A 13,220-nucleotide genomic window follows, 5' to 3' on the forward strand; every position below is an offset into this window, starting at 1 on the left:
CAATTTCATTTAATATTAATCTATTGCTGAAAAAGGATAAATATGTGTTGTGGATTCTTATTTAATAAAACGTATTATGAAACTGCCATGAAGTAAAAAATTTAGAAATATCTTTTAACACTTTGGTCAAAACAAATATCAATTAATTCTTGACTTTCGTGGATATGGTACGATTAACACTTCTCTCTAAGTATCGCGCATGCATCCTCTTCTTGCACTCTTTAGCCCCGAGAGAACTCCCGGTCGCCATCATCGGAGAGCCCGACACTCGCATAACGGTGACGATGAACTCGCCGATAGCTCTGCATTGTTACGCGATGGGATGGCCGAGGCCATTTGTCACTTGGTGGCGCGGTGACCGCATGTTGCCCTTGTTTTCGGATAATTACGAGCAGGATACCGACTATACCCTTCTGATACGCTCGGTAACCTTGACCAACCTCGGCGTTTACACCTGCCAAGCGTTCAACGGCATAGGTACACCAGCGTCGTGGTCGGCGACTCTGCAGGCAATCGGGCCCGTCTACAACATTAAACCTGAGCACGAGGAGTACACCAAGTACCTCGTACAACCCCCGAAGAGACCTACTACCGAGAAACCGCAATATCCTTACAGACCCACCAGAACACAACCCCCGGAATATCAGACTTACGCTCCCGTTCCCTCGAAACCACCTCGCATTCCTCATGTTATCCCTCTTCAAACCACCGTTGAACCCGGTGGAGCCAAGTTCAAAGGTGAGACCACGCGATAACTGAGTTAATTTCAATATTTATGTAAATTGCACCGATCATTGTGTCAAGTATGTTGTTATTTCTCGCAAGATTTTCCAAGATTCGCAAAGATTTTATTTTTTACGAGTAAAATTTTTGCAATCTTTTATTTTACCGATAGCAACGATGGCGCAATCAAATTCTTCTCCATTACTTCTTTCTCCCGCATGTATATATCTAATACTTTAATTACATTGCATCTCGTAATATTGCTTGGGGCTGTGTTATAACTCGCTTTGGCTGTTTTATTAAGTATAACGTTATAGAGTTTAATTTCTTATTTATAGGAGTGAAATTTTAAAACTGATGTAAGTATACAGAAATTTTACACATTCTTTTGCTTTATAAAATTTTTTATTTAAATCTATATTTATATTTTTTATTTATATAACAGAAGGAAAGGGAAATTATATCGCATAAGCGAAATTAATAAATTTAAATTGCAGTGCCGGTCAAAGTTAATGTATCGGCAGGACAATCACAATTCCCCGAAGGCAGTGACATAAGTATCGCTTGTGCCGTGGACGGCTATCCGATCCCACGTGTACTCTGGTATAAAAACAACGAGCTCATTCAAACCGATAATCGAATCAAGATTTCTGGTAAGAAAGTACATTATAATAGATTAAATAGCGCGAATATAATAAGAAAAAAATAAATATGATATAATAATAATAAATATATAATAAGATATATAGAATAAATTTAATTAGTAAGAATATGTGTGTGTGAGATAATAAAAATTAATAAAAATCAAAATATTACCAAATTTTTATTTTTAGAACTTAATCGGCTTATCATCAGCGATGCAAATCAAGAGGACTCCGGCCGATATCGATGCGAAGCAGCCAATGAATACTCTTCGGATTCCGGTAGCGTTGATATACGCGTAGCTGGTAAGTCGTTTTGTTTTACATTAGTATTTTTTTACGCGATTATTCATATAAATACTTGACCGCGCGCGCTTAATTAATCCATCTATCTCTTTCAGGTATCTTCATCCATCCTCATTGTCAGGACAACACGTTCTTCGCCAACTGCGAACTTATCGTGGAGGCCAAGTTTTGCACGCACAAGTATTACGCGAAATTCTGCTGTCGATCGTGCACGGAGGCTGGTCAGCTGCCGGCGAGAGGACCCCATCTCGACAACTCGAAGAGAAGAAGAAGGAGATCCGTTCTGCGAATGTTCGTCTAAGATACCAAATCGACTCTTCGGTATTTCCGACTCACACGTGATAGCACATATCGATCTTGGATCGTGGCCGGCGGGATACGTGACAGAGAAGGGAACGGAGAGGAGGGAATCATGCGCGCATCCACCTACCCCTATTGGACGTGCCGAATAATCGACTTGTTAACTCACTGCCAAAGCCTTAGAGCGTTTATACATAGATATATAATATATATATGCGGTATATCCATCTCTAAACGTATGCGATTTGCGCGATCTCACGCCTCTCTATCCATGTATATACGATCTGATGCTGAATCCTAGTCCGACGGAGCCATATTAGGCGGATTAATTAACTTGTTCTTAAGAGACCAGTGAAAACGTCACGACCGTGCGATCTCTCAGACGACATCCCGCGATAATTGATTGTAAACAATGTCGGCTGATTAAGCGCGTAGATCGTGTTGTCGAGTCTACGGGAAATATTTCTGATTGATATTCCTTTAAACATATTTTAAATCGCATCACTCTAATAATTGCAGTCTTCAAAATTTTAACCGCGAAAAATATAGTTATAATAATTTATAAAATATTTGTATCCCTTCCTGTGGTAACGTGATCGCGCAAACTCCTTTTGTGAAATCGGCTTCGTCAAAGATTCGATAATTCCCGCCCGAAAACGCGATCTGAAGAGTCTCGATCGATATGACGATATAGCGTGGCCATTTTTTTTCTCATGCATCATGGTGTCAGTCAATGACGCGTGTACGACGTAATGAAAACAAAACGATATATATACACATGTACGAAATAAAGTTCTCTCGCGTAGAATATTGTCTAACAATAAGTCAAGCGGGGTTCCCGTCCCCCTCAATGGACACACTGTGCTGCGTGATTAAAAAAGGAATCTGTACCTACTTGTATTAAGCATATTACGCACACGTTACGTTGTACAATATAAATAGTTTATTATATTCTCAATATGCCATTTATATTCTATGATATTGTTATTACTTGTTTCTTATACTCGAATTATACATATATTGCCACAACGCGCGTCGCCGCCGAATAAATTACGTCATTCTTTCTTCAGGAAGAGAGAAGAACTGGTCGTAGATAATCGACAGTAATCTCTAACGCAATTAAGATAATAAATAAATTCCATCTTGAGAATTTTACAAAAAGAGCATAATATTTAAATACGAATACTGAAAAACACAGACATGTAATTCTATTTGCGCGAGCGGCGTGACTTCGTGCCCGATTTGCAATATTCTCGAATTGTGCGTCGCGTTATATCTTTCGCTTATCGTAAGACGTATGTATGTACAGTCGATTTTTCACAATCAGTTATACCTTTCGCGCGTAAATCTATTGCATTTGTTCCTGACGAAGCATTTTAATCGTAACTATTAATTATATATTACATTTGCTATTTCGCTAGATACATCGTCATTCGTGATGTATTGGATAGATTGTAGGGATACCAATCGACGATTAGAAGAACGGGAAAACGAGAGGAGATGAAAGGTACCAAACCGTATTTATACACACTACATATATACAAATACATACACGCATAGACACACATACACACCGTAAGTGTAAGTCATAAGACGAAATCGACGTGTCGCGCGTCTCTAGGACGACTCTCTTGATTGTTTCGTACTTGTACCGATTCAGTCGCAGTAAAACGCAGTGCCTTATTAGATGACCTTCGAAAGGATTGGAGAAAGAGTGCTAAATATACACGACGTCTCGTTAGTGTAAATAGCCGTCATGTGTATTGTGTACCCGCATACTTATTTCCGAAATGCGCGTGTATATCATCTCGTATATATATCTAAATTATTAGATTATAGATTTATCCGGAAAACGCGCTGTCACTCGGGATTTCAACCGCGGGATACAGAAATAGAATATCGACGAAAATATTAAGTACTCTTCTCCTCCGTGCTCCTTTAGACATTATCAAGAGACGTGTTAAAATCGTTATAGCGACAAATATCATACGTAGAGTAGTGACCCGATTAATTGACGATCTAGTATGTAGGCAATCGACGTTGCGTGATCAGCTGTTTTCGCAGAGAGAATCCGCCGAAATTGATCGCGGATGAGAAACCGTCTCGGAAAGAAAACGAGAACGGAATGGAAGATTGAAAATCGCACATTCTACAGGCACGTACGTCGACCGTAAACGATTATTTATATCGTGCGATTTCGAGGTGTCACGATCTCCGAACCGGACTGTCACGTAGATATTCGTATAATCGTTCACCGTTAATTTACACCGTCGCACGTCGTTAATCCAAACACATATCCCAGAACAGATGGGCAATATCTTGTACAGTGACCATCGATGTCCGTAGGTATATAACCGTGGTGCGTCTCGCAGATTATGATTAGATCGTGAAGCTGATTAATCGAGATCGCAAATCTCGTGGACTCGTTGGAACTTACCTCGCGCGTAACGACGTCGGTTATATCGATAATGATCCGCTATCTTCCTCGTATTAACGAAGCGTGTCACAGAGCTTTCGATTCTCCTACCTTGACGCTCATAAATCGGCGACGTTTCATCACGATCGATACTACGGGTCTTGACACGAAACTCTGACATCCTTGTAAAAAAAACCTTGCCAAAAAAAAAAGACAGAGAAAGAGAGAAAAAGAGCCATGATTCATATCCCTCATATATAATATCAATAGAAGTATAGTTCATCACGATAATGCTATACCGTAAAGTCTTTAGCGGAGATGTAATTGTAACTATAAGTACCTTATATATAGGTATATATAACGATTAATAATAATATATATATATAATTTTAAAATATAAAAGTAGATATATATAAATATATGAGAATACCACACCATCACCACCACATTGTACGGTTATTGTATGGACAATAATAATATATAAGGTCCTTAAAATATATGATTACACAATTAGCATGATTATTATTTTGCGATGACAAAAAACCAAGCGCTTTATGAGTGGCCAGCTTTATTTCTACATAATTATTAAATTGATGAAGGCACTTTTCTTGAAACAATATTATTTTAATTACAAACAATTATGAAACATGGAAAATTATTGATTTGCAATACTTCTTTCAATTTCTCGGAAATAAAAGGAAATTCACGCAAAAGATTAAACAACGACGACAATCAACGTGTACACTCAGACTCTGGTTTTCGTTGGCCTACTGCGTAGATTCGGTACGCGACTCGGACGCATTAAGAAACGCTTATGCTGTTCCTCGACGCGGACGGTTTTCTCCACGCGTTCCGTGGCGATGCGTTCGATCTCCGCGAACAGCTCGCTATGCACGTCTATGCAATGACGGAAATCCTTACGATCGAGTCGATATATTTCGCAAATCTCGATCGCAATGACGCTGGCAACCCTTCGCTGATCCGCTACCAAGAGCGCGATCTCACCGAAATAGGCACCGTCGCTCAAGTGACACATCTCGCATAATGATCAAATTTTTTTTCCTTGTAGCAAATGCAAACGCAAATATACTATATAATTGAAAGAAATACTTACTTCCTTCCCAGTCGGCGTCAGAACCGCGACGGTTCCGGACGACAAGAAGAACATGCAATCACCTTGAGTGCCAGCTTTGATGATTACTTCATTCGGCAGGAACAATTCGAACTTCAAGTTCTTTACTATTGACTGAAGAATGTTTTTTGGCAAATTCTTGAAAATTGCCACGTTCTCGATTAATCGTCGGCAAGACTGAAGCGCAATCTCTTCGCGTAACGGTTCTGCGAAAAATTTAGATTAAGAAAATAGCGAGATTTATTATCTCGATAGAAATTTTACATCTTGTTATACATAATTAAGTACGATGCGCTCTATTAACCTGTCAATTCCGATAAAATCCGTTTACCGCGAAAGTAAGTATTTTTGAAACGGTAATGGTAATAAGCTAAGAGACGTTTCTTCATATGTGGCAATAATTGCCTTTGTCTCGTATACGCTTTTACTTGATCTATTAGCTCTTGAAACTTCGATTCGGATGCTTTTTTTTCAGCCTTGACACGAAAGCACATAACTGAAAGATAATTATATGTCTAATGAAAATTATTTCCAACAAATATTACACATATAATGCCTTACCCAACATATAGCACACGATGAATCTACCGATAATCATAAGAAAACTATTAAAAATGATATGACCATTCTTCTCAGGTATGTATAGACCGTAGCCACTTGCCAATATATTTTCCATCACGATAAATACAGCGTTTTGCAGCTTGTATCTAAGACTGCTGTCCTCCAATCTCATCATCCAACACTCCTCGCATTCCTTTTCATGAGATAATATTTTTACAATTATTATTTTAGAAATATGCATAATTCAATATCGTATATACGCTCACTATCGGTGGAATGTTGACAAGGTACATCATTAAGATTGGTATCAAGTAACACAGGCAAGAAAACCAAAATATTAAATATAATCCCAGCAATAGCGTAGTAAACATTTCAAGATAAAAGTTTTCTATTTCCAAATGCTGAAATAAAAAGTATTCAATAATATACAGGATGTCTGACATGTAAGTAGCCAAACGAAAAGTGGAGATAGATCGAGTCAACCTGAAGCGAAAAGTCCTATACCATTTTGCTAAATTCGCAATAATTATTGTTATTAATTAAAATGTCAAGGTGGTGTGGAAATGATAGGGCATCATTGTCTTGCCATCGAAAAAACAATTCGAGAGGATAATTATTTTTGATACTTCCGATACTAAGAGACATAAACAATTAAGCCATTTTACATTTCTATAGATTCCGGCCTACCGCTTCCCACGCGCTCATTGGCTCAGACATTTTAATTAATAACATAATAATTATTGCGAATTTAGCAAAATGGTATAGGACTTTTCGCTTCAGATTGACCCGATCTATCTCCACTTTTCGTTTGGCTACTTACATGTTAGACACCCTGTATAATTGTTATCAAAATAAGAGAACATTACCGTAAATAGATAATGGATATTTGAGTGAAGGGTATAGTAGCGCGTTAACTTTATGACAGGTGCTATATTAAGTAAGACAACAACATAATGGGAATTATTTCCCGGAAGTCGTCGCCATGGTAGTGTCACATGATCATACGGAAGAGACGATAGCACATCCGGCACGAGAAATCCTTTCAGGTAGGATCTACAAAAATTTATTCTTAATATTATGCACGAAAATTAATAAGAAACAATTAATCAAGCTAAAAATAAAAGTATCAATTGCAAGATCTTACATAAGTATTTTAGTAGGTTTCAACTCGACAGACATATTTCTCTTATTGTAATATCCCGTAATACAATTGAACGTTATATCTAACCAACATATCGCATAAATTGGAATGTTTACTTTATCTAGATTAATTGATTCGTAGTCCATTATGACGAAGCAAACCATAAAAGGGATCGTAAAGAATGCAATCAGATATATTATCATCATAAAAGTATCCCACAAAAATCTGTAAATCTTCATGTTACGTTGCACAAAATAAAAGTGATGTTTACGCATATATACACACACACACACACACACACACACACACACACACACACACACACACACACACACACACACACACACACACACACACACACACACATATATATATATATATATATATACATGCACACATAAAATTTATTTAATCATTTTTTTACATTTAAAATATACCTGCCATAACTGAACGGATGTATTGTCCACCAATATTTAAATACGGTATGTCTTGCTCTTTCGGTATATATTGTAGCCATACTGTCCATGTAAAGATTGCATTTTGGAGTATATTTGCTGATACCGCACCATGCTGCCCACACATTTTTGAAAGTCAATGGTTTTACAGCCGCAAAGGGAAACTTATCTTCTTGTTTCAAAAACAGCTGACACGTGTGTTCCATCATAGTTTAATGATGTGAATAAAAAAAATGAGCTTTTCTCATCAGTAAAGAGAGAAGAGTTTCCAAATGACATATTAGGTTAAATCATTAAAATGCAATTATTATGCAAAATTTAAAGCGAACTAGAACACTATAAGCGCGCGCTGCACGCGCGGCATTTATTTTGTGTATGTGTATATATATATATATATATATATATATATATATATATATATATATATATATATTTGGTTCTTCGTTTTTTCAAAACCAATTAATTTAAAATTACATACACAGTTAATATTTGAATTGTCAAGTGCGTCGCAGAAAAAAGGCAATAATACTTACGAATATCGATTTAATGTACCTTGTTTTAAGAGTGAGATACGACATACGAAAAATTGTGATTTTCGAAATGCGAAGATTTATTCTATTATAATTATTATATTTTTTTATAGTTTTACCTATGTTCTTTCGAAATCGAAGGAGTTTTAATCATTAAGAGCGTCAATTAATTTTTTCATATTTATATTAAAGAAAATTGGAACGATGGATTAATTAGTAATTTTTCTATTAAGAAAGGTAGCTCCAAAATTTTTATACATGTATTTTATGTAAAATTAATTATGACGCGTTGTATTTGTGTTTATTAAAAATGTATTCACATTAAAAAATATACAGGGGCATATAGGATAAATCTTATAATAATAGTACAATAATCATCTATCGCATTGCTTAGAGCGATTTGCCTATTTTTATTCTGTGTGAACTGTGTGCGCACTTTTAAATACTGTACACATTACGAGACGTCTTAAAAAGGATTGAATTTTAATGATATTGAATACGTTTTATTGTTAACTTGAACTTTGTCTCATGTGAAATTAATTTTTGAACATTATTACAACTTGTGCGTATATTAATCACAACGATCATAATTACGTATTTTCTAATTGATGAAATATAACAAGATATAGGTATAACAAAGGAAGCATGTCCTAGTCGGTGTCCAATTTTATCTGTAATTAGACTGATATTTTATGACACAATTTTAATGCAAGTTATTACGTAACGTAACTACAACGTAAATACAAAGAATTTAAATACAACGCCCATTTTTAATTGTTAATAAACAATGAATGTGTTTGAAGAATTAAATTACTTTTATATTGTTATGTCTGATGTTTGCATTATTTGTTACAACATTGCAAAGATCAAATCTGTTAAAGAATACTTTTTGAAAGATATTAACGCAATTGAATCACAAGAAGAAAAAGATTTTCTTTAAAAAAAAAATGACAACTACAATTGATTTAAAGAGAATTTGAGCTATCAGTCTTCCCGGGTATATCCTTTACCTCTCTTTTCTTTTCACTTTTTTCTTCTCTTTTCTCTTTCGGCGTTTTCTATTTTATTTTATAAACGTCTTAAAAAAATACAACTTGCGATACCCCCCACAATCTGCAATTATATAAGTCAAGTGATCATGTCAAATTTCTTGAGGCGACATTTCTTTACATTTACGGATATAAATATGGAAATATATATATATATAATATTATGCTATTCAGGCCAGAATATTGTTCTATTGTATATATTCATATGTATAGTTTGTGCGATACTGCACGATTCTGGCCGAGAGATTCTCAAATACATTCCACAGCAGAAAATACTTTGAACAGGGAGAGAAGAAATTTTTAAATCTCATCTGTGAATTAAAATATTTTATAATATCCAAAATAATAAAATAAAGAGAATATAATTTCTTAGATAAATAATAAATATAATTATTATAGTAAAATCCTTTTATGTCAAGAGAATGAGACAATAGTTTTCAATTGTCACATTGGCATTGTTAAATTTGAAAACCTCTAGGCTGCGGAAGCCAATCTATACTTTTACTTCACATACATATTAATACAACATTGATAATACTACAATTTATAAATACGCGATCATCTATCCGATAATCCGCGTCTGAGCTCGTATATGTTACATCTGAGGTACTGGGATATTCGATTTTTACTAGGATACGATATTGCAAGGGTCACCGCTCGGATATCCGGACAATTAGCGCTCTGTATGAATGTTTATCAATTAAAACGACAATTATACAATGCCGTTCATCATTTTCATCTGACATAAAAATCGAGTGTATATAACACTCGGATTACATATACAACATACGGATCGACGTATCGGAAATCGATACGGTCGATCAACATTAATTATCAAAATGCATCAACTTCGTGAATATACATATCGGTACAACATCGGGAAGAAATGTAGCAGGAACACATTGTCCAAGCATCTCCGGCAAGCCTTCGACGATGTCGGAAAACGATTAACAGTCAGTGTCCTTATTACACATGTATCAAACACATCGGGGAGATGTTGATGTTTTTTTTTGTCTTTTTTAAATTTTACTTTCCGCAGAAGATGAGAATCTTACCGAACGTTACGAATCGTTCCCCGCGGATGTATCACAGCGCGGAAAGTTTCGCGGTGAAAATCGACCCTTACACGTCTATACCGAGCAGCTCCCGGCTGTCGGTCCTCGAAAGTCGACGACGTAAGCTGCGACGACGAAACTCCCTCCATCAGACAGATGCGCGTTTCACTCGGAGACTGGCAGAGATCGGGGGTGGCCGGTAGCCCTGATACCCTGAAGGGTCCAGCAATTCAGAAGTCGCCGGGCCGAGGCAGGTGCAGGAGCACACGCTTACGCAATCGTCCGTGTCGTGGACGATTGGCACCTGGTTGGCCAGAAGCTTACCGTTTACCGCCACAACCTCGCCGTCTAACGTTAAAACATGATGCGAGGCGGAAACCAGCTCGCTGTCATCGCGACGCGCCTCACCGCTATCTCTGTAACGATATGTTTCGAGGATTAATGTTTTTTTATTAAATAGTTGTATAATTATTCTCGTTATATTATTAAAAAAAAAAAAACATATTTACATCGTCATGAAGCGCAACACGAGCAAGTTAATGCTGGCGGCGACTACAGCCAGACCAAAGAGGATGAAGACCAAACTCAAGATTACATATCCAGGTTTGTTGGAAAGCGCTTGGTCGTTCTACGAAGAATAATTTATCTAAATCATCTTTCCGTTTCTCTCGCATGATTAGTAAAATATCGTTTACCTGCAGAGCGACATAATCGCCAAAGCCTATGGTGGTGAGCGTTACGAAACAGTAATAAAAACTGTCGAAGTAATTCCAACCCTCGTATCGCGAGAACACAGCGGCGCCCGTTGTAATAATTATACTCGAAAGCAGGCCGGTCGCCAGCATGAGATTCATCTCCGTCGCTTCAGTCTTCTCGCATCTAAGATACGTCTTCGCCCGCCTGATCACGACTGATGCAAACTTATTTAATCTCTCGCCGATGCTTTGAAACATTACCAGTCCCAACGGAATTCCCACCATCGCGTATACCATACAGAACGCTTTTCCGGGTTTGGTCACCGGAGTGGAATGTCCGTAACCTTATGGAAAATTGTACGTATATATCAAACAAATTTATTTTTTTTGAATAAATATAGTATTTTTTTCTATTAGGATTATGCTCTTAACGAACGTTAAGATCTTAAAAATTTAAAAATTTTATATAAAAATTACTTACCAATCATGGCTAATACTAAAGTGGCAAAATAGAAGGCACCCGCGAACTTCCACTGCGGCCCAGCTTTGTGAGGTTTATTTTCTATTATCACGATCTCGACCATTTTGTAGTCCTCCGGTGTGATGTTGTATTTCTTCATCATGTTACGGCGTATCTCTGCAGCGAGTAGGAAAGAAGGGATGGTATTTGCCGCCGCGCGGAAATAATTAACTTATTAATTATCGATCCGCGAATAAAAATATCTATCGACGCAAACAACGAGTGGGAGGACTCACCCGAGAGAAATTCCCAGCGTTTCCTCTCGGTATCCGATTCCAGGGCGTCGAATACCGCGGCGCCAACGAGGAGATACGTAAACGTGCACACCACAAGCGATAGTGTTCTGACGTTCTGCCTCTTCATCTTCGCCGTTTTGTCCCTCCGAGAGAATACCGCGCGCACGTAAACGCGCTACAGAATAAAAAATTCAACGGTCGCGCGTTCCCCGAGATTTCCCCTGACGGCAACGTTCCCCGCGACACGCGACATTTATACGGGAGCACGTCCCGTGCACACGGCGCGCGAATAAATATTTATCTCGCACCGGATAAATAGACGTCCATGCAGAAGGTTTATACGGCATATCACGAGAAGCGCACTGAGAGAAATGCTACGAGAGTTGGCACAATACTCGCAAGACAACAACTACCGCTGCACGCTACTCTACGCCCGAGTATTGATCGCTAACCGGTAGTAGAGGGAAAAACCGAAGGGATGCGCGGTAGTTGATTTCTTCGTAGGGTAGGTAGGTAAGCGTGGTTGCGGTCTCGAGCACCACACGGTAACTGCGTTGATGATATAGACGGCAACGATGAGATAACTGAGTGATAACCGCGCTCCGATATCGCGATTCAGTAGTACGACGCGTCTTTGACGCGACAGTAGTTGTGTCAATCATGCACGAACCGCCCGTCGATGCGAAGTACTGATCTTCTTTGCGAACGCGAATCTATCGTTGATAACTCGGCTGAAAATCTGCATGCCGGCTTATCTATAGATTTATCAATCTATTTTTTTATCTTTCAGTTATTGTTTAAATTCGAGATGATGAAAGATTTTAGAAATAATAAGGAAATATTTTTCTGTCTTCGATGATGAGGCACTGTACTTTTTATTGCTAGAAAAGCTATACAAGATATAATTTCGCTTAAACCAAATCTTGAATTTAATTAATTAAAAATATTCTAAAATGTTTGTAGGTAATTGGCAGAAAAATATAGATGTCGTATATTATATTATAACGTTCAGATTTTTCTTTGCGTAAGTAAAGACTTAGTGTTCAAAAAATTAATAAATATTAATAAAACAGTGCGCAATAATTTTTGTATCTTGCTTTAAAAATTTTCTGAAATAGTTTTTTTATCATATTTTGACGCTTTGCAAACTCTGTAAAAAGAGAACAATTGGAATGTTGAACTCTTGATCTTTATTGAGACATGACCATTATCAGAAACTCGTGATCCACTGGATGTAAAGATTAACCGGTTTTTGCACCCACTCAAAACATAACAGCAAAAGATACGCTAAAAATACGCACGAAAATGTCAAAACAAAACATTATTGTAAGCCTACGTAAGCTACAGGCATTATTCCTATAATTTATTGCCAATTTGGCTCCTCTCCTGACTGTTCTCGACAATGATATCGTATCTGTATCACAGGACATCACCCCGTATCTCCCTGAAAATTGTCGTAA

At 37.3% G+C, this 13,220-nt stretch overlaps 3 protein-coding genes across 8 annotated transcripts in view; 1 reads left to right on the forward strand and 2 right to left on the reverse strand.

Annotated features, from left to right (window-relative positions):
* Positions 1 to 4,878, forward strand: part of Ppn (proteoglycan-like sulfated glycoprotein papilin) — a 101,566-nt gene extending 96,688 nt beyond the window's left edge. For 3 of the 5 annotated variants that reach the window (XM_070300831.1, XM_070300830.1, XM_070300832.1), the window contains 4 exons: positions 226 to 738; positions 1,221 to 1,376; positions 1,557 to 1,670; positions 1,766 to 4,875. In XM_070300831.1, coding sequence (XP_070156932.1) covers positions 226 to 738; positions 1,221 to 1,376; positions 1,557 to 1,670; positions 1,766 to 1,971 — 989 coding nt within the window. In that variant the 3' untranslated portion in view covers positions 1,972 to 4,875. Of the gene's footprint in view, positions 1 to 225; positions 739 to 1,220; positions 1,377 to 1,556; positions 1,671 to 1,765 lie in introns of all 5 variants that reach the window. The other 2 variants (XM_070300834.1, XM_070300833.1) reach the window with 2 other exon arrangements.
* A 253-nt stretch (positions 4,879 to 5,131) lies between these two features.
* Positions 5,132 to 7,884, reverse strand: LOC138935868 (potassium/sodium hyperpolarization-activated cyclic nucleotide-gated channel 1). The gene is made up of 8 exons (XM_070300735.1): positions 7,658 to 7,884; positions 7,224 to 7,445; positions 6,946 to 7,132; positions 6,346 to 6,480; positions 6,080 to 6,272; positions 5,823 to 6,014; positions 5,501 to 5,724; positions 5,132 to 5,422 (listed from the first exon to the last, which is right to left on the reverse strand). Exons 1-8 carry the CDS (start codon positions 7,882 to 7,884, stop codon positions 5,132 to 5,134), a joined length of 1,671 nt encoding a protein of 556 aa, XP_070156836.1.
* Positions 7,885 to 10,257: 2,373 nt separating this feature from the next.
* The window catches only part of Task7 (TWIK-related acid-sensitive K[+] channel 7), a 40,430-nt gene continuing 37,467 nt past the window's right edge, over positions 10,258 to 13,220 (reverse strand). Inside the window, exons 1-5 of one of the 2 annotated variants that reach the window (XM_070300803.1) lie at positions 11,761 to 12,638; positions 11,486 to 11,641; positions 11,005 to 11,348; positions 10,819 to 10,937; positions 10,258 to 10,725 (exon numbers count right to left, since the gene is read on the reverse strand). In XM_070300803.1, the coding sequence (XP_070156904.1) occupies positions 10,458 to 10,725; positions 10,819 to 10,937; positions 11,005 to 11,348; positions 11,486 to 11,641; positions 11,761 to 11,887 (1,014 nt within the window). In that variant the 5' untranslated portion in view covers positions 11,888 to 12,638 and the 3' untranslated portion in view covers positions 10,258 to 10,457. Of the gene's footprint in view, positions 10,726 to 10,818; positions 10,938 to 11,004; positions 11,349 to 11,485; positions 11,642 to 11,760; positions 12,639 to 13,220 lie in introns of those variants that run through there. The other variant, XM_070300804.1, reaches the window with a different exon arrangement.

This window comes from Polyergus mexicanus, unplaced genomic scaffold, assembly GCF_030449975.1.
Source record: "Polyergus mexicanus isolate NDT 795.1 unplaced genomic scaffold, iyPolMexi1.0 SCAF_8, whole genome shotgun sequence".
Taxonomy (NCBI): Eukaryota; Metazoa; Arthropoda; class Insecta; order Hymenoptera; family Formicidae; genus Polyergus; species Polyergus mexicanus.